The 22,448-nt window shown below is 41.2% G+C and overlaps 1 protein-coding gene across 1 annotated transcript in view; it reads right to left on the bottom strand.

Annotated features, from left to right (window-relative positions):
- LOC117507309 (interferon-induced GTP-binding protein Mx-like) overlaps nucleotides 1-21,657 on the bottom strand; it is a 35,572-nt gene extending 13,915 nt beyond the window's left edge. Inside the window, exons 1-5 of the mRNA XM_034167154.1 lie at nucleotides 21,520-21,657; nucleotides 21,264-21,418; nucleotides 15,668-15,806; nucleotides 15,392-15,590; nucleotides 15,223-15,301 (exon numbers count right to left, since the gene is read on the bottom strand). Coding sequence (XP_034023045.1) covers nucleotides 15,223-15,301; nucleotides 15,392-15,590; nucleotides 15,668-15,806; nucleotides 21,264-21,418; nucleotides 21,520-21,625 — 678 coding nt within the window. The 5' untranslated portion in view covers nucleotides 21,626-21,657. The remainder of the gene's footprint in view (nucleotides 1-15,222; nucleotides 15,302-15,391; nucleotides 15,591-15,667; nucleotides 15,807-21,263; nucleotides 21,419-21,519) is intronic.
- Between the last annotated feature and the right edge of the window lie 791 nt (nucleotides 21,658-22,448).

The following is a 22,448-nucleotide window of genomic DNA, read 5'->3' as shown; positions in this document are numbered from 1 at the left end:
TGTCACTCATTAAGTCCATGCCTCAGAGACTACAAGCTGTTATAAAAGCCAGAGGTGGTGCAACAAAATACTAGTGATGTGTTGGAGCGTTTTGTTTTTCATGATTCCATAATTTTTTCCTCAGAATTGAGTGAGTGCATATTTTTTTCCCTCTGCTTGGTCTAAAAAAGTAACCGTTACTGACTGCCACAATTTTTTTTCCTGATTTCTTATAGTGTTTCTTAAAGCCAGAAAGTTGCCATTTGAAATGACTTTAGTTTTGTGTCATGTCTGTGATCTGCTTTTTTTCTACAAAATTAAACAACTGAATGAACATCCTCCGAGGCCGGTGATTCCATAATTTTTGCCAGGGGTTGTATTTACAGAAAGTGTGCAATAATTATTAAAACAAAATTAGGCAGGTGCATAAATTTGACCACCCTTGTCATTTTATTGATTTGAATATATTTAGCACTAATTATTGGAACAGAAAATTGGTTTGGTAAGCTCATTGACCCTTGACCTCCTTACACAGGTGAATCCAATGATAAGAAAGGGTATTTAAGGTGGTCATTTACAAATGTTTCCCCTCTTTGCATCTCTTCTAATGAGTGGCAACATGGGACCCTCTAAACAACTCTCAAATGACCTGAAAACAAAGATTGTTCAACATCATGGTTTAGGGGAAGGATACAAAAAGCTATCTTAGAGATTTCAGCTGTCAGTTGCCACTGTAAGGAACATAGTGAGGAAATGGAAGACCACAGGCACAGTACTAGTTAAGGCCTGAAGTGGCAGGCCAAGAAAAATCTCAGGTAAGCTGAAGCAAAGGATGGTGAGAGCTGTGTGGCCAGTGCACGTACTGGGAATCCTGTTAAAGTTGAGGGTCACATAGATTCTAGTCAATATCAGCAGATTCTTGAGAACAATGTTCAAAAATCAGCACCAAAGTTGAAGTTGTGCCGGGCTGGATCTTTTAACAAGACAATGACTTGAAACACTGCTCAAAATCTACTAAGGCAACAAGTACAATGTTCTGGACTGGTCATCTCAGTCCCCAGACCTGAATATTATTGAAAATCTGTGGTGTGATTTTAAGCGGGCTGTCCATGCTCAGAAACCAACAAACCTGAGATGTTTTGTTAAGAAGAATGGTCTGGCTTCAACCAGAATCCAGACGCTCTTTGGAAGCTATAGGAAGTGTTTAGAGTCTGTTATTTCTGCAAAAGGAGGATCTACTAAATATTGATGCATTTTTTTCTGTTGGGGTGCCCAAATTTATGCACCTGCCTTAATTTTCTTTAAAGAATTATTGGACACTTTCTGTATATCCTATAAACTTCATTTCACTTCTCAAATATCACTGTGGTTGTCTGATATATGATATATTTAACTGAAATTGCTGATCCAAACAACAAATGATTTATAAAGTAAAATCATGGAAATCATCAGGGGTACCCAAACATTTACATACCAGTGTACATACATACATACCCTGGCAGAACTTTAGATATTTTGGTAATTGATCAGACAATACAGCAAGCCACGGAGCAAGTGATTAGAGACCCTGCAAGGCTTATGACAAATGTGGGTGTGGAATCACTGCCCTGTCATTAGGAGGGTGCTAACTAGAGCACAATAGGTGCTAATTAGAGCTATTGTTTACTCACCAGCCCATAGCAGTCTGCCTCTCGGTAGGAGGGGTCTGGTTAGGTTTAAAACTCCAGCTTTTGTGACTTCTTGATTATTCTTCTCTACAAGAGTCAAGACAGAAGTCAGACCACCAGAGCAAGAATTTTAGCTGAGGAAGCGTCTGCGATTTGAAGCGAAATGTCCTCGCGTCAAGCAACCCAGTCCAGTCGAAGATTCAAGCTTCTCTACAATGTTTCAAACCTAAACTTACTTCTAGGCATCTTATGTGAAACCTGGCTTAAACCTACAGCTGTCCTCCCCTTAAGTGAGGCCTGCCCACCAGCATATACATTTAGTCACGTCCCTCGTGAAGCAAGGCGGGGTGTTGCTCTTATTTATAAATCTAGGTTTAGCTTATTAGCTGTTGGGGGTCACAAATATAACTCGTTTGAGAATCTGATTCTCCGCTCTGCTCAGGATATTATGCATTGCCAAGGTTAGAAGTATAAAAATCAGCCGTATTACTTTGTCATTGTATATAGGTCCCCTGGCCCATATTCTGAATTCTAAGATGAATTTGGTGCGTTCATCTCTAACTTGTCAGCTAGTGCAGATAACATTCTGATCATTGGTGACTTTAACGTTCATATAAATAGGCCTTCTGATCCCCTCGACAAATCATTTATCAAAATTGTGGATGCATTAGGATTTCAGCCATGCATTCAGGACTCGACGCACATTAGTGGAAATACTCTGGATCTGGTTCTTGCACGTGGTATTGCTGTCACGAATACTGACATCATGCCTCTTACATCCATGGTCTCTGATCACTGACTTATTAAGTTTACAGTTTCACTGCCGTTTTTAGTGGAACAACAACCTTATATATCACTATGGCGATGCATCAACTCCTCAACTAAGACTGAACTCAAAGCTAGACTGCCTGATGTCTTAGCTTCACATCTGGCAAATACCCAATCAGTAGACAGTCTTGTGGATAGTTTAAACTTGATCAGTGCTCAAAGCTACACTCGACATTATTGCGCCACCTGTTAAAACCGCGCTCCCCAAATCACAGTCACCTTGGTTCAGTGATTACCTGCATGACCTCAAGCACAAGGCAAGAGGTCTAGAACGGAAATGGTGTAGTTCAAAATTAGAAGTATTCCACCTTGCATAGCATGATGCTATCTTAGACTATAAGCATGCATTATTGGCTACAAAGCGGACCTATTACTCTGATTTGATCAACAAAAACAAGCACATCTCAAAGTTCTTGTTCGACACGGTGGTAACACTTATTCATGGACAACCACCTGTAGTTCGCTCTCCTTTTACAGCACGAGATTTCCTGGATTACTTTGAGAAGAAAATAGAAGACATTAGGTTAAACATATCCCAGCATGCCTTAACCCAGCCACTACACCCTGCTATTGAGGTGGGCACCATTACTGAGGTATTACCTAGATTTACAGAATTTGATAGTATCTCACTAGGCATGCTGACGAAACTTGTAAAGTCAACAAAAAGCACAACCTGTTTATTTGATCCTATTTACCAACAAAACTGTTTAAGTACCTGTGGCCTACTCTTGGGCCGACTGTGCTGGAAATTATTCATCTTTCTTTATTTTCTGGATCTGTTCCTAAATGTTTCAAATCTGCATTGATTAAACCATAACTTAAGAAACCTAATCATGACCCTAGTGTATTGAAAAACTATTGGCCGATATCAAATCTATCATTTTGCTCTAAAATTCTGGAAAAAGTGGTGTCACGGCAGCTCGTGGACTATCTTACTGAGAATAATCTCTTTGAGCCACTGCAGTCTGCTTTTAGAAAATATCATTCCACAGAGACAGCTCTCAGTAAAGTGGTGAATGATCTTCTGCTTACAATGGATTTGGACACCACTACGGTTCTGGTGCTGTTAGATCTCGGTGCTGCATTTGATACCGTGGATCATCATATTCTACTTGATGGGCTGGAAAATCATTTTGGGATTACTGGGAGCACCCTTGCATGGCTGACGTCATACTTGACCAGTCGTTCTCACTGTGTTTTGTACAGTAACACTACCTATAACCTTAGTGACATGAAATATGGGGTTCCACAGGGGTGCGTCTTAGGCCCCCTGCTTTTCTCTCTTTATATAGCACCCCTTGGGCACATATTGCAGCGTTTTGGGATTACCTTTCACTGCTATGCTGATGATACTCAGTTATACTTGCCAATAACTCCTGGTAATCTTGTTCATATAAATTCTTAGAAAATTGCCTTGCATCAGTGAGAAGTTGAATGTCCAGAAACTCCCTACTTTTAAACTCTGATAAGACTGAAATGATGGTTCTTGGTCCAGTGAGACATCCGCATCAATTTGACCAGTTAACGCTTAGCCTCGTGTGTCATACATCACACTGACAAAGTGAGGAACCTTGGGGTAATTTTTGATCCTACATTGTCCTTTGACCTCCACATTAGAAATATTACGAGGACTGCTTTCTTCCACCTGCAAAATATAGCAAAGATCCATCCCATTCTGTCTATGGCTGATGCTGAGACCCTGATCCATGTGTTTATCTCTTCTAGATTGGACGACTGCAATGTTCTATTTTCTGGTTTACTGCAGTCTAGCATTGGGGCTCTCCAACTGGTTCAAAATGCTGCAACCAGACTTTTGACACGAAGCAGAAAGTTCAACCACATTACACCCATTTTGGCATCCCTTCACTGGCTTCCTGTCCCAGTGAGATCAGATTTTAAGGTTCTGCTACTAGTCTATAAAATTGTTTACGGACTGGCACCTCCCTATCTAGCTGACCTAATTAAACCTTATGTACCGGCCCGGGCTTTGCGTTCTCAGGGTACAGGACTACTTTGTGTCCCCAGGATGAATAAGAAGTCTGCAGGTCATAGAGCTTTCTCTTATCGTGCCCCTGCTCCGTGGAATGATCTCCCTACGTCAATTAAACAGTCAGATACTGTGGAGACTTTCAAGTCCAGACTTAAGACACACTTATTTTCCCTTTCGTATGGCTAGCATAGTGATATAGTTTTGTTTTACGCTTTTTACTCTTTTAATTCATTTTATTAGGAAACGGAGTGTGTCGTGACCTCAACTTAACCTAAATTCTGGGTCTTTTAGTGAAGCTTAGGGCTAGTTGGCTGGTGATCACATTAGTATTTCTTCTGTTTTCTTGTTGATTAATGCTGGCAAATTATACAGTATTTCTTGTCTTTCTGATGCCTGATTCTGTTTTTTCTCTCTGTTTAAAGTGCAGCTCCATCCAGAGGTGGGAGTTGTATTTGTGCTGGCGACCCTCCTGTCCTGTGCACCAACAGCATTTCCTGTATATTCATTTTGTGAATTGTTCTGTAATTTATGTCTGTAGCATGGCCCAAGCAGAGGGTCACCCCTTTGAGTCTGGTCTGCTTGAGGTTTCTTCCTCAGAGGGAGTTTTTCCTTACCACTGTTACTCTGGGGGTTGGTAAGGTTAGACCTTACTTGTTTGAAGTGCCTTGAGGCAACTCTGTTGTGATTTGGCACTATATAAATTAAATTAAAATTTAATTGAAAATTGAAAAAAAAAATATGAATGATAACACAAAAACTTTTTTCACTCATGGTTTGTGGTTGTGTGAAGTCCTTTATTGACAAACAACTGTGTTTACTCTTTTTAAATCATAATGACAACAGAAACTACCCAAATGACCCTGAGCAAAGGTTTACATACCCAGATTCTTAATACTGTGTATTGCCCCCTTTAAAGTGTAGGTGACACCATATGTAATGTTTATTTGAGTATTTATGACAAAAATTATACAACAGTTTTATTGTTTTCCTGGTGCGCAGTTGCTGAAGAGATAAATATTAAGATTTTGAACTGTGCACCACTAAAAACCAGGAATTTCCTGGCTGGTCCCGACATTGGAGAAGAAGCAGGAAGTGGCATCAGTGCCAGAACCATTATCTTAATAGTCCCATTAATTTATGGATTAATTTCTAAATTTTTACAGGCTACTGACAGCCCATTTCCACAGAGTGGTTCGAGTTAGAGCTGCACCATGTTTCGGTGTGAGAATGTTTATTCTCACGGGCAGAATCCTTTTGATTGGCAGGTCGAAACACCTACAGTGGGGCAAAAAAGTATTTCGTCAATCCCTGATTGTGCAAGAAAAAAAAAAAAAATCTAGGAAATCACATTGTAGGATTTTTAAAGAATTTATTTGTAAATTATGGTGGAAAATAAGTATTTGGTCAATAACAAAAGTTCAACTCAGTACTTTGTAACATAATCTTTGTTGGCAATGACAGAGGTCAAATGTTTCCTGTAAGTCTTCACCAGGTTTGCACACACTGTAGCTGGTATTTTGTCTCCTCTAGAGCAGTGATCTTTTGGGGCTGTCACTGGGCAACACGGACTTTCAACTTCCTCCACAAATTTTCTATGAGGTTGAGGTCTGGAGACTGGCTTGGCCACTCCAGGACGTTGAAATGCTTTTTACGGAGCCAGTCCTTTGTTGCCTGAGCGGTGTGTTTGGGATCATTGTCATGCTGGAAGACCCAGCCTCGTTGCATCTTCAATGCTCTCACTGATGGAAGGAGGTTTTGGCTTAAAATCTCATGATACATGGCCACGTTCATTCTTCCCTTAACACGGATCAATCATCCTGTCCCCTTTGCAGAAAAACAGCCCCAAAGCATGATGTTTCCACCCCCATGCTTCACACTAGATATGGTGTTCTTGGAATGCAACTCAGCATTCTTCTTCCTCCAAATAAGACTAGCTGAGTTTTTACCAAAAAGTTCTATTTTGGTTTCATCTGACCACATGATATTCTCCGAATCCTCTTCTGGATCATCCATATGCTCTCTGGCAAACTTCAGACAGGCCTGGACACATACTGGCTTAAGCAGGGGGACACGTCTGGCACTGCAGGATTTGAGTCCCTCTCTGCGTAGTGTGTAGTCTTTGTTACTTTGGTCCCAGCTCTCTGCATGTCATTCATCAGGTCCCTCTGTGAGGTTCTGGGATTTATGTTCACGGTTCTCATGATCATTCTGACCCCACGGGATGAGATCTTGCATGGAGCGCCAGATCGAGGGAGATTATCAATGGTCTTGTATGTCTTCCATTTTCTTACAATTGTTCCCACAGTTGATTTATTCACACCAACTTGCTTGACTATTGTAGATTCACTCTTCCCAGCCTGGTGCAGGTCTACAATGTTCTTCCTGGTGTCCTTCAACAGGTCTTTGGTCTTGGCCATGGTTGAGTTTGGAGTCTGACTGTTTGAGGCTGTGGATATGTGTCTTTTATATCGATAAGTTCAAATAGATGCCATTAATACAGGTAACGAGTGGAGGACAGAAGAGCTTCTTAAAGAAGAAATTACAGGTCTGTGAGAACCACAAATCTTGCTTGTTTGTGGGTGACCAAATACTTATTTTCCACCATAATTTACAAATAAATTCTTTAAAAATCCTACAATTTGATTTCCTGTTTTTTTTTTCTCATTTTGTCTCTCACAGTTGAAGTGTACCTATGTTGAAAATTACAGACCTCTCTCATCTTTCTAAGTCGAAGAACGTGCACAATCAGGGACTGACTAAATACTTTTTCTGCCCCACTGTATATTAACAAGTGCGCTCACAAGGTGTCATGTGGCTTCAACACTTCACACAGAGGCAAAACAGATTGTTTTCACATTATTATTGTTGTTTATTTATTTATTTTTAAGGAATCATCGGATAATTTCATGCATCAGGCAGATCCTTTTGATTGGCAGGTGGAAGGCTTATATTGATGAGCGCACGTGCACAGTGTTTTGTGGGTTTCTCCACATCACATGGAGGCAAAACTGATTATTTTAACTTTTTTTTTTTTTGTTTGTGGATCATGGGATAATTTTGCCGTGTCCAATTAATCCACTCATGCTTATTAGTGAAGGAGATGCGGGCAACTTTCATTTTGCGGTGCAAAGCGGCCTGATGGAGGAAGAGGAGACTCGACTCACTGCAGACTCAAACCAGCAGCCACAAACAATTAACGGATTTCACCTGCCACCGGACTGATACAGCTGGACAAACAGCCGCTATGTGTCACAGCGGGACTTTTCTTCAGCCTTGATAAGGAATTAAATTATTTTCAGACCTGGTTCTCAATGTGGGTATGTTTTCGTGGACAGAGGATGATCTCACTGAAAGGTAAGACTTTATTTTTACTATGTGTGTGTAAATGGTTTTAATATTTAATAATATTTCAAAGATGGTCAAACAAACTATTTTTTATATCAGTTGATTATGTCAGGAACTGTGGTGGTGTGGCACGCCAGGCAGGTAGACACATTTGCATGCTCATAGCTCAGAGGTGGGATGTAGGAAAAGATTTAACCAAAAACAGGCTGTGGTCGATACACGGGTTGTGAGACAAAACAGGTGAAGGTACAGGCAGTCGTGAGGTGGTGGTGTGGTCAGTAACAAGCAGAGTTCCTGCACGGGCAAACAGGAATACAGGAGGCAGCAAAAAACAGTAAAAAAAGCAAGCAGGGTTCAGGAACAGTGAAGCAGGTTAACATGCTCAGACAAAAGGCAGGTCAAAAACAGGCGAGGGGTCGTACACGGAAACAGACTACGGCAAAAAACACAAGAGGCTTGGAACGAGGCACGATGCACAACGAACTAGCACAGGACACTGGAACACAAGGGCCTAAAATCCAGAGAGTAATCAGTGAGTGATGTGAAGCAGGTGCAGGGAGGAAGGCGTGGCTGTACGAGACAAGAGTGGAGTGACAGGTGGGCGTGTCAAACACAAGCAGCAATAACAGAAATGTGATAGTGACAACACAAATCCTAAATACATAAGAAATAAAGATACCTAAATTGAAATAGTGAGAGGAACACAGAGTAAATCAATGATAGGACTGAAGAAGATCAACAGAAAATAAAAGGCTGGGTCTAAACTAGAACAGAAATCAACATGTGGCTGAAGTATAACAGATAAACACCAGAGACTAACATGATAAAAACAGAAAGACTGAACTGTATCAATGGGAACTGTTGTCCACATGGACTGTTTTGTGTGTTGCACCAGTGACTGAGCCAGAGAAGTCACGTGTCTTAAATAAAACTATAGCCCCGTTGGGCTAGAAAGATATATTCTGTAGTCTGTTTTAGTTAATAAGAGGCAGAAAATAACATGGTGGCAGCGGTCACGGATTTTGACCAGTTTTACGTTTTGTAAGCTTAGTTTTTTTAGTTTGCTCATTTCGCCGCGGGAAGGAGGATAAACGGCACAGTACACAGCTTTTTGCTGGCATACTTCTTGGGAACAAGACTGTGAAATTCCAGATAGACAGTGGTGCTACGTGTAACATTATCCCAATTGACCTGATTGATCCAAACACAAAGTTGGAAGACACAAAGACTGTGTTAGTCATGTACAACAAGAGCAAATTGAAGCCACTGGGGAAATGCAAACTGAAACTGAGAAATCCAAGAAACCAGAAACTGTACAGGTTAGAATTCCAAGTGGTAGGGGAAGGTGCCACTGGACCACTACTGGGCAAAAGAGCAAACGAAGGCATGCAGCTGATCAAAGTGCAGTATGACAACATCATGGCAATTGACAGCATCGTTACTACATCGCCAGATACAAGGGGCCAGTGGACCATGGACCAAATAAAAGCGGAGTATGCAGATGTGTTCAACGGTGATGGCTGCCTTGAAGGAGAGTATCGCCTGGAAGCTCAGTGAAACCGGTGCAGTTGCCAAGGTGCCGGGTTCCAGTTGCCATGATGAAGCCGTTGAAGGCTGAACTGCTCCACCTACAGAAAAGAGGAATCATTGCACCCGTGGAGCACAACACAGACTGGATTAATGGTATGGTGGTAGTGCAGAAGCAGAATGTGAGGTTCCGAGTGTGTATCGATCCAAGACCCTTGAACAAGGCGCTGAAGCGCAGCCACTTTCCCTTGCAAACCATTGACGACATTCTTCCAGATCTGTCCAAAGCCAAGGTGTTTTCGGTATGTGATGTCTAAAGCTGCTTCTGGCATGTTAAGCTAGACGAGGAGTCAAGCTTTTTGACTACCTTTGCGACACCGTTTGGACGTTACAGGTGGCTGAGACTCCCAATGGGAATCAGCCCAGCGCCAGAGGTCTTCCAGCGAAAGCTGACACAAGCACTGGATGATCTGCCAGGTCTGTACATCATCGCAGACGACGTCCTGATCACCGGACAAGGTGAGACACAAGAAATGGCACAGCATGATCATGATGAGAAATTGAGACTGTTTCTGAACAGGTGCAGACAAAAGAACATCAAACTGAATGCAGAGAAGTTCAAACTGAAACAAAAGGAAGCGACATACATCGGACATCTCCTGACAGCGAATGGGCTGAAAGTCGACCCGGAAAAGGTGCGTGCCATTGAACAAATGCCAAGCCTAACTGATGTGAAAGCCGTGCAGAGACTGTTAGGCATGGTGAATTACTTAGCAAAGTTATGCCCTCACCTCTCTGACCACTGCCAGCCGCTGAGAGAACTGACACACAAAGACTGTGAATGGAGGTGGTCAGAGCAACGTGAGGAGACGTTTCTCAAACTGAAAAAAAAATGATTGCAAACACACCGGTGCTCAAATACTACAGTCCAGAAGAGGAGCTGACTGTGCAGTGTGATGCCTCAGACACAGGCCTAGGAGCAGCACTGGTCCAGAGGGGTAAGCCCATAGCTTTTGCAAGCAGAGCACTCAGACAGAAAGGGGCTATGCCCAAATAGAGAAAGAACTCTTAGCGATGATTTTTAGTTTGGAGAAGTTCCACCAGTACACTTATGGCCGTAAAGTTACTGTACAGAGTGATCACAAACCCTTAGAAAACATTGTGAGGAAGCCTTTACTAAGTGCTCCCAAACGACTGCAGCGAATGATGATGCACATTCAGAAGTATGATGTGGATATAGTGTACTTACCAGGACGAGATATGGTGTTGGCAGACACCTTAAGCCGAGCTTACCTTCCAGAATGTTCATCCTATGGCTTAGTGGAAGCTAAAATAGAGACTATAAATATGTTACAGCATGTGCCCATATCTGCAGACAGCCTTAGTTCAATTCGTTCTGCCACAAAGGAGGATGCAACACTGCAGATTCTCATTGAAACCATACAGAAAGGCTGGCCAAATGACAAAGCAAAGACAGCTAGTGAAATTAGGCCATACTTCTCTTTTCAAGATGAATTGAGCCATCAAGATGGAATAATGTGCAGAGACGAACGTGTCGTCATCCCCTATGCACTGAGGAGAGACATTACATGCCGTTTACACTCCTCTCATCTGGGCATAGAAGGATGCCTACGGAGGGCCAGAGAGTGCGTATACTGGCCAGGGATTAATGACCAAATCAAAACATATGTAAGCAAGTGTGACATCTGCAGGTCAGTGGATTACAAGCAGCAAAAAGAAACACTGATCTCACATGAAATGCCAAACCGTCCATGGGCTAAAGTGGGCACTGATCTGTTTATTTTTGACAACAAGGACTATCTAGTCACAGTAGATTATCACTCCAACTTCTGGGAAATTGACTACCTGTCAGACACGAAATCTACAACAGTGATAAAGAAATTGAAAGCCCACTTTGCCAGACAAGGAATCCCTGATGTTGTCATTTCAGATAATGGACCACAATACTCCTCGCAAGAATTCAAAAGATTCAGGGAACGATGGGAATTCCTGCACAAGACCTCGTCACCTGGGCACCCTCAAAGCAATGGCAAAGCTGAATCGGCGGTCAAAACAGCCAAGAGACTGTTGCTCAAAGCGAAAATGGCTGGACAAGATCCATACCTCGTGCTCTTGGATCACCGTAACACACCATCACAAGGTCTAGACAGCAGTCCAGCACAAAGACTTCTCAGCCGCCGCACCAGAACACTGCTGCCCACTAAAGCGAGCCTTCTGCAGCCAAAAGTGCAACAAGTGGAGCAGAGCCTGAAAAGGAAACAAGAATGCCAGTGTGCCTACTACAATTGATCAGCCAGAGATCTGGACACACTGAAACCAGGTGACTGTGTGCGAGTACAACCATTCGAGCCGCACACATTGTGGAGACTAGGCAAGGTACTGAGGATCGTGGATGCAAGATCATACGACATCCAACTGCAGTCTGGTGGTGTTCTTAGGAGGAACCGCAAACACCTCCGGCGTGCCGACGCACAGGCTTTCAGTGAGCCTATGGACATGGACACTGATGTACCATCACCAGCTGTTCCTGACACACACACCACGTCTGACCAGGACAGTGCTGGTCAGAGTGACCTACCTGTGACCACTAGATCTGGTCGCACAGTGGTGAAACCACAAAGATTCAAAGACTTTGTGAGTCACTAGTGCTGAAGCACCTATGGCCTTTGGGGGGAGAAGGGAATAGAAAAAAAGAAAAGAAAAATATGTTGTAAATGTGAAAAAAAAAGAAAAGAAAAAAAATCCATTGTTATTACTAACACGTCTATGTGTACGGAATGTGTTACGCTGGTAATGAGTTCTATAACTTTGATCTTGAATTTATTTAAAGTAAGAATATTAGAATGGATGTCAATCTGAACCATCATTTAATTTTAATGATAACTACAACTATTTTTAAGTTCATCTTGCCTAGGATGTGATTAATATCTGAACAGTTGTGATTTATACTTTACAGATTAGATTTCCAATAACAGTTATGAGTTATACCTTGTGGACAAGATTTTCAGTAACAATTGACCTCTTACCTTGACAGAATTTTGAATGTGTAGATTGTTTACAAGTTAAGAGTGTAATCAGAAAAAAAAAAAGAGAGAAAGGATGTATCAATGGGAATTGTTGTCCACACGGACTATTTTGTGTGTTGCACCAGTGAGTGAGCCAAAGAAGTCACGCGTCTTATAGCTCCAGTTATGAGTTAAATAAAATATAGCCCCGTTGGGCTAGAAAGATATATTCTGTAGTCCGTTTTAGTTAATAAGAGGCAGAAAATAATATGAACAACCAGAAAACAAAGGATAAAGACAAAACTAGAACAGAACTCGAGTGTCTGAAGTATAAAATAGATAATCCCCCAAACCTAACGTGATAAAACAGAATAACTAACAGCAACAAGAAAATGAAAAGCAGAGACTAAACTAGAACAGAACTCGAGTGGCTGAACAATAAAATAGACAATCGCCAAAACCTAACATGATAAAACAGAATAACTTAGCAACAAGGAAATGAAAAGCAGAGACTAAATGAGAACAGAACTCACTGTATGGGAAAAGTATAACATAATAGAACCCGTGACTAAAGTGGAAAAAACAGAACTTCAACAATCAGGGCTGGACAAAAGGACAAAGAGCGGGAAATAGATGAAGACTGGGGGGGCGGGGGCAAAACATGACTCAGGATAGGACCAGAGCCAAAACATGACAGATTATGACCAGCAAAAAAAAAAAAATAGAATCCCCACTCAAATGTATAAATTGCCTGCACTATTTATTTATTTATTTTATAATCACCATTCTGTGTTCTGAACTCTGCCAATATTTTCACTGTAGTCAGACTGAAAGTTTTACTCCATTGTTTAGTCTCTCTCATTGTCATCTAAATAAGGCTCAAAACAATAAGTCTGTATTTCACACAGCTTCTTCAGAAACACCTTCAGACTGGACTTCAAAAAAAAAAGCTACACATTAGAAAAAAATTGTCCGAAAACAACTCAACCTTTGCTGTGTTTGCAATTGATTTGGGATTGAATCAGCAGGTCCCGTTCTTGTGATGACGTAGCAACAATATGGCCGTGGCTGAGGGCTGAAATACAGCGCAGGCTTTAGACAGCTGCTGTTATCCTTCATCATTGACTTTTATTATTCAGGATTTTTTTTTTTAAATATCAACATTTCATAATTTTTTGTGATTATTTGTGCACATTTTTTGTCACCTACAGTTTGACATCAATGACAGCTTGGAGTCTTTTGTGCGCACACACAGCGGAGCTCATGTGATCCATTAAAAAGATGTTAAATCAACCATACCTTAACAGCTAGGAACTGTTTTATCAAGCTATAAAAAACATTAAAAATAGTTACCATAAGCTGTTCAGAATACATTCCATATGGAGCAGGAAACCCTTACCAAAAAGTAGTATATGCAAGTATGTTTCAAGTATACTTCTAGTTTACTTTTTATATACTTATCAGTACTATTTTTTGGTAAGGGAAGAGAGGAAAAAAGAGGAAAAAAAGCATCCAGATGAAACAGTCCTCTGTGATTCCAGAAGCGATTAGAGGTGTTTTCAGCATCCAAGGTTTGGCAGAAAATGATTATAATCTGCTACAAAGCAATTATTTTATATACAGCGTCCAGCGCACAGAGCAGGTGGAATTGTGTGCGCAAGAGGGCAGCCGCTTCAAAAATAGCCTCTCAGGTCCTGCGTAGCTTCCAGGTGCACGGATAAAGGGTTTTAGCAGACTCATAAGCATCGCAGTACCTCGTACACAAACTGCGCCACACTGTTGTTGCTAAATTTTGAACTTCTTGAAATTAGGAATTAGAAGCCTCATTAGCTGAAGATAATGCCTCTATAGAGCCACTCAGAGCCACGAAACGCCCAGGATAGTTGAAGAAATCCTCTTGTAGCAAGAAAACATGCTGCATGGCTCATTATTCATCCTTCATTATTCGGTGGGACCCAGGCTTAAATGTAATGTTTATGGTTGAGGCCAAAAAGTTAAATTTTGGTCTCATCCCCCCAAATTACTTTGTTCTCTGTGCTGTTTGGTGTACTGCAAGCAGGGTACTTTGTGACATTTGCATAGTAATGGCTTTCTTCTGGCGACTCGACCATGCAGCCCATTTATCTTAAAGTGCCTCCTTATTGTACATCTTTAAACAGCCACACCACTTTGCTTCAGAGAGCCCTGTAGTTCAGCTGAAGTTATTTGTGGGTTTTCCATTGCATCCTGAACAATTTTCCTGGCAGTTGTTGCTGAAAATTTTGTTGGTCTACCTGGTTTGGTTCCAACAGAATTCCTCATTTTCTGCTTCTTAATTAGAGTTTGAACACTGCTGATTGGCATTCTCAGTCCCTTGAATATCTTTTCATATCCCTTTCCTATTTTATACAGTTCAGTTACCTTTTCTTTGACTCAGAAACATCAGTGCAGCACTGGATGAAAGATGCAAGGGTCTGCCAGGAGCCCAGAAACTCACTGACCTTTTATACACACACTGATTACAAACAGATCACAGGTGAAGATGGTTACCTTTTGCAGCCATTCAAACCTGTTTGTGTCAGCTTGTGTGCACGTTATCAGGTCAAAATCACTGGGGTATGTAAACTTTTGATCAGGGTCATTTGGGTAGTTTCTGTTGTCATTATGATTTTGAAAGAGCAAACACAGTTGTTTGACAATAAATGGCTTCACACAACCACTAACCATGAAAGCAAAAAAGGTTTTTGTGTTATCATTCATAAAAAAAATATTCTGCCAGAGTATGTAAATTTTTGAGCACAACTGTAGATAGATAGATAGATAGATAGATAGACAGACAGACAGACAGACAGATTATATGTAAACCAAAAAAAGAGGTCACCTCAATGTGTTGCACCAGCTCAAGAGTGAGTTTCTCAGCTAGTTTTGGAACAGTGGTGTGGCCGTCTTCGTAGAGAGTGCTGCAGCAAGAGTGAAAATGTACCACACAAAATGTAAAACTACAAATCAGATAACTACAAAATATTTACAAACAAAACCAGCGAACACACCGGAAATACACATGGTCCTTGAAGAATGCTTCCTCTCGTTTGATTGCTTCAATAAGTGACACGTTACCACTGATCTCCTGCTGACCTCTGCATCTTACAATCATGTAGCCCTTTTTCAAAGGGATGACATCATTCTGGACTATTTGAACCACAATCTCTTCTGTGCCTTTGTCAACGAGATCAGGTTTGGTCAAAATACCTAAGAAAGACATAGAATAGTGTCAGAATTTTGTTGTATTAAAGAGCTGGTCCATATTTAAAACCAAATATCTTTACCCAGAGTCCTTTCTCCATCAGGATCCACTTCCTGGGCCATCTTCAAAGCTTCAGTGGTTGCTATGTCCACATTGGCTGGAACAACCACCAAGCTGATGGTTTCTTGCTTGGTGATGAACTTCTGGATCATTCTCTTTATCTGAAAGTATTTAATCATTGTGTATCAAGTGATAAAACTGCAAATAAATCAGGCTTTGTATATTAAAATTTCTAAAATTCTGCTCTTTAAATTCACAGTGAAAACTAATCTCAACATCATGAATTAAAAGAAATGATCTAAAAGCCAAAATGATGGTCTTAATAAGTAAGTGCCCCCTTTAATATAACACATACAGTGGATTGCAAAAGTATTCAGCCCCTTGGTACTTCATGCATTTTAATTTGTTTATGGCAATTCAAGAAAGACAAACAGTGTGGCACTCTATGGTAAATCTGTGTGGAGTTGACAGTTCTAAAAAACTGAGTGATTGTGCAAGAAGTTGAAGAGTGAGGAAAGCCACCCAGACACCTAGACAACCCAGAAGAAGTTATACGCTTCGGTGGCTGTGACTGGAGAAATTGTGCACCCCATTTATACAGCTTCATGATGAAGTGGTACAGAGGAGGGTCTTCTTTCACTAAAACATCACATCTAGGCTTGCATCTCAGATGTACATTCTGGCAAATTGTAGGTGAACTTTCAGGTCTTCTTTTTAAGAAAATCCTCCTCTGCTTATATATATATATATATATATATATATATATATATATATATATATATATATATATATATATATATATATATATATATATATATATATATATATATACACACTCAACAAAAATATAAACGCAACACTTTTGGTTTTGCTCCCATTTTGTATGAGATGAACTCAAAGATCTAAAACTTTTTCCACATACACAATATCACCATTTCCCTCAAATATTGTTCACAAACCAGTCTAAATCTGTGATAGTGAACACTTCTCCTTTGCTGAGATAATCCATCCCACCTCACAGATGTGCCATACCAAGATGCTGATTAGACACCATGATTAGTGCACAGGTGTGCCTTAGACTGCCCACAATAAAAGGCCACTCTGAAAGGTGCAGTTTTATCACACAGCACAATGCCACAGATGTCGCAAGATTTGAGGGAGCATGCAATTGGCATGCTGACAGCAGGAATGTCAACCAGAGCTGTTGCTCGTGTATTGAATGTTCATGTCTCTACCATAAGCCGTCTCCAAAGTCGTTTCAGAGAATTTGGCAGTACATCCAACCAGCCTCACAACCGCAGACCACGTGTAACCACACCAGCCCAGGACCTCCACATCCAGCATGTTCACCTCCAAGATCGTCTGAGACCAGCCAGTCGGACAGCTGCTGGAACAATCGGTTTGCATAACCAAAGACATTTTGCACAAACTGTCAGAAACCGTCTCAGGGAAGCTCATCTGCATGCTCGTCGTCCTCATCGGGGTCTTGACCTGACTCCAGTTCGTCGTCGTAACCGACTTGAGTGGGCAAATGCTCACATTCGCTGGCGTTTGGCACGTTGGAGAGGTGTTCTCTTCACGGATGATGCGAAGGAGATGTGTTGCACTGCATGAGGCAAATGGTGGTCACACCAGATACTGACTGGTATCCCCCCCCAATAAAACAAAACTGCACCTTTCAGAGTGGCCTTTTATTGTTGGCAGTCTAAGGCACACCTGTGCACTAATCATGGTGTCTAATCAGCATCTTGATATGGCACACCTGTGAGGTGGGATGGATTATCTCAGCAAAGGAGAAGTGCTCACTATCACAGATTTCGACTGGTTTGTGAACAATATTTGAGGAAATGGTGATATTGTGTATGTGGAAAAAGTTTTAGATCTTTGAGTTCATCTCATACAAAATGGGAGCAAAACCAAAAGTGTTGCGTTTATATTTTTGTTGAGTATATATATATATATATATATATACACCTATCTCGGCTTTCAATGCTTACCAGTCCAGTAAGTATCAGAGAAATTGTGGAGAGCTGGACATGTCCAAACTTGTCCTCTGACACGCCGAAACGGAGGTGGTGTTCCATTGTCTCGCTTCCAAAGCGAATCGGTCTTTACGCGCGAAGCCTCCGCGTGGCTTTCCATGACAAAATCTCTTGTTAAAAGTGAAATCTGCCGGAAAATGGCTGATGTCCAGCTCTTGTGATAACCAGAGAAAGAGCACACAATGGTCTCGTATCCACAGAGCCATCCGTTTAGCAATGAACTGGTGGCTTGTGCCGTGTCGTAGCAGCTCGGAGCGCGGAGCGCCAAGCGTCCTTAAAGGGGTCCTTAACGCTGTAGTAACAGACCTTATTCTCTGAAAATTTTCACCGAAAGCCAGATACATTTTTTGAATGGTTTCCAGGTGCCAGTCTCTAACAGCTTCTGTAAAAAGTCTGATGAAAAAAAAGTCCTTTTCATTCCGCCATTTCCTGACAATGAAAATCTGACGAGACCACTGGCGGGACCACTCCTTCCCAAGTCATGCTCACAGGCGAATGACGTCACCGACAGGCGTGGAAAAACTCACGCATGCACACGAGGGTTCAAGCATGTCTGACGTAAAAACATATGAATGAAATTCATATAGTTTTTGAAAAAAATAAAAAGGACCATTACTTTATTGACAGACCTCGTGTGTATATATATATATATATATATATATATATATATATGTGTGTGTGTGTGTGTGTGTGTGTGTGTGTGTGTGTAATTTGCCCCTGTGTGGATTTGAAGAAATCCAAAATACATTCAAACTGGTAAGGTTGAGCTATTTCCTTTGTTCAGAGCTTGTCTTGTTACCAGGGACTGATTAATGATGATATCAATGTTCACTGTTCACTGTTTTTTAACTAATAAATCTAATTTCTCCAAAAGTATTAGTCCTATCAACTTTCTGTTTTCGCGATGTTCATCCTTGACCCAAAATACGTAAGCATACCAAACGGAAAATGTCAGCTCTCCACAGTTTGTCCGTGATTGAAGGTAAACACGCATGCACGCATACACGTACACAGACGCCATTTCACTCCACCTTGGTAAAAGAACAGTTCAATGACATCATTAAAAGCCCAAAATTACCATGACAATCAGGCCCATAGTTTGTCTATGTATACGTCCGACCACAAATTTAATTTTGAAATCACAGTTGAGCCATTTGGATTTGATGGCTGTCCATATTCTTAAAACAAATTATGCTGAGGAAAAGCAGGTCACTTTGGTGCAAAAGGTTGCTCAGTTACATAATGGAGATGACAGAATAGCATCGGTGAAAAAAATTAACTTCACAAATAAGAATGTGATAAACAAAATTGATACATTTCAAATCATAATTTTCCCTGAAAGTTTTCAATGACACATTCTACAGCTATGTGATGACATCACGCATCAACATTGTGCCATTTTGAAACTTTTAGAAGCCAGTTGGCCTCCATGTGACAGCTTCCTCTCAGAATGCGTGGACAGACTGCCACAGCAGGTCCTCCATATATTTAGTATAAGTGAATACGGCTCATCTGTATGTTCAAAACACAAGTTCTTCTATAAACTACAGGGAGGAGAGTAATTGTCATTTTGAGATTACTACAGACATGCAGATTATAAAGAGTGAGTTTTAAGTCACGGAACATACGTTTGCACACAAACAGAATTATGAAGATGTCGCATGTTTTGAGCAATGACTGTCACTACCAATTACGAGGGCGATTTTGTTGGGAAATGAGAGGCCTATAAAAGCAAATGACACAATTTGAAATTTGTTGCGTCTTTGCCATGCCACGCCCCACTGAAACTCTTCGTGAATGTTGCATTTGGCATGTTGGATGCTGGTTTGACAGTGTGGAACATAGCCAGACATTTAAAAGTTCAAGAGTCAATGATCACCCTTAACTGGAGTAAGTGGTGGAAGATGAGTGAGTGTGATTCAATGATCAGCTGGTTAAGGAGAAGGTTCCATGACACAGGGAGGATGCACAAAAAGCCCATAGAACAGTTATGAGATATTCTGGATCGTCATGTTAGTGCTCGTATCCCGATACTGAACAAATGAATGCCTTGAGATAGGAGTAGCAGGTCACGTGCTGTTCACTGTGATCTGATCCAGAATGTTACCTTTCTGTTTATCTACTCGATAAACTCAAACACAGCTTTATTTTGTACGAGGTCTGTTACAAAAGTATCCAACCTTTTTATTTTTTGCAAAAACCTGATGGATTTGAATCATGTGTGCTTGCATGAGCCAACCTTGAACCTTCACGGGCAGCCAGGTGGAAACCATTCAGAAGATTCAGACAGCTTTCGGTGGCTTTTCAGTCGTGTGACTATCCGAGAAAGTGTGAAAGAGGTGGGCATCATTTTTTGGAGTCCAGCATGTCCTTCAACACGGAGATGCTTTTGCTCCGCTGTTAGAAGCTTCGGCACGAATTTCGCCGTCACTCTTTTCATGGCCAAATCTTCTGTCACAGTGGAATGTGCCGAAAAAGTGCTGATGTCCACCTCTTCCACAATTTCTCGGATAGTCACACGACGGTCCCACATCACTACAGCGTTCACTTTGGAAATGATCTGGTCATTTAAGCATGTTGATGGCCGCCCAGAGCGCGGCTCGCTCTCCACCGTTGTGCAGACGTCTTTAAACCAGTTGTACCGCTCCTTAATCTGTGTGATGCCCATAGGATCGTCACCGAAAGCCGTCTGAATCTTCTGAATGGTTTCCACCTGGCTGTCGCCCAGTTTCTGGCAAAATTTGATGCAGTAGCACTGCTCCAGTCGTTCTGTCATTTTCCTTGCAATGAAAATCTGACGAGAGACAACACCCATCCTCACACAAAGGCTGCTTACCAGCAAATAACGCAATCGACAGGCGTGAAAAAATTCAGGCATGCGCACGAAGGTTCAAGGTTGGCTCATGCAAGCACACGTGATTCAAATCCATCAGGTTTTTGCAAAAAATAAAAAGGTCTGATACTTTTCTAACAGACCTTGTATATGACATGAGACCTTGTACAATATCTGGCAGAGATTTTACTCATGAAGCAATATTAAACATATGTGCATTTTTTTGTTCAGTATATTTGCCAGTGACTTTGAAAACATCCATCAGTATTTAGTTGATTAGAAAAGAAAAGCTCATCATCTCTGGTGATGGTCTAGTGATTAACCGTTGGCCTTCAAATCAGAGGATCCTCGGTTCAAAACCCCGCCTGACTGGAAAATCACTAAGGGCCCTTGGGCAAGGTCCTTAATCCCCTATTGCTCCCGGGGTGTAGTGAGCACCTTGTATGGCAGCACCCTGACATAGGGGTGAATGTGAGGCATTATTGTAAAGTGCTTTGAGCGTCTGATGCAGATGGTAAAGCTCTCGTAAATGCAGTCCATTTATCTCATCATCATTTGACTTTTATGGACTGGACTGCTGCAGCTGAGGTAAGGAACTGCTTTTCTAATAGATGGTTTTAAACATTTACAGAGGTAACGAGTCGTCAGGAGATGACATATCCCCCCAATACACACCAATCTGTAATAGAACGCGTCGGGGATCACCCAAGTACACGGCTAACAACTGAAGTGAGGAATCAAACCTGATCTCCAATGTTCTCTGGCTGTCCCTTTAAGGCCACTCTGGCGATGCCAGGCAGATCAATGAGCGTCAAATCAGGAACTTCGGGAGAAGCGATCTCCAGACTGATGAGGTCATCGCTGATCCCCAGTCCGACCCCAGCCATTTGATCCTGAGCTGGTGTGGAGACACGACATGCAATCAACAGCATCAACACCATCATTACTTTCATGAATGACATTTAAACATGATGTGTGTTGAATTTGTGGATCCCACACCATGTAGAATCTTATCCTCCACATCAGCAGGATCTTCCAACTCTTCCTCATAATCCTTGTAGCTTATTTTTCCATGCCATTTCTCCCCGGCCTTCTTTTTCTTCATTTTTAATTCAAGAGGACATCTTGTGACAATGCCTGAAATGAGCAAGAATGATGGGACATGAAGTCAGTTGGGTTGTCATCATCACAAAATTTTTGTGATGATGCAAATGTCATGCAAATAATTAGCAATTAATGATCTCACTATGATCTTCCACACTAGGGAATATCATGTTAGCCATAATATACCGTATAATAGTGTCATATTGTATAATGCAGGATAATATAAGCTTAGTTCAATAAAAGAAAACTGGAGTACCTCTAACTTTTGAACCCTGAACAAACTGGAATTGACCTTTGTCACTATTCTTGCTGTTTTTATCCTATCCGGTTGTTAAGCGTTGATGTAACGCATCACGTGATAAATCTGTTTCCGGGTCCAAAGACCTCAAAGTTTACAATTAAAATTACGTCTGTTTGATCCTTTAAAGGATTTACAGTTTAAGTTCAGTTTGTGTTTACATTGTGTGCAAACCTCCGTCCCCCCCTTCTCCGCCTCCACCTCCGTTAACCGCATTCGTCTGGTTCTATGGTCACAACACTTAATAAAACTTTTTTTCTTTTACTTTACATATTTTATCATGCATAGGTAAAATATACATGTCTGTTTGTTAATAAATAAAAAAAATTAAAATAAACAGGACCTTAAAGTGCAAACTTCACTTTCTCCCCAAACGACATGAACAGGAAGCGATTGCAGCTCGCAGTAACTCCCACTGAAAATAATGGAGAAACAACCTGAGCGTCTGATATTTCTACATAAAACAAACGCAGTAACAACATCTAAAAACCCAGTTAATATATCCAGGAGAGTTTTAGGTACAATA

This window comes from Thalassophryne amazonica, chromosome 3 (assembly GCF_902500255.1).
Source record: "Thalassophryne amazonica chromosome 3, fThaAma1.1, whole genome shotgun sequence".
NCBI classification, from domain to species: domain Eukaryota; kingdom Metazoa; phylum Chordata; class Actinopteri; order Batrachoidiformes; family Batrachoididae; genus Thalassophryne; species Thalassophryne amazonica.
The sequence above is the reverse complement of the archived record's forward strand: the minus strand, read 5'-3'. Positions and strand labels throughout refer to the sequence as shown.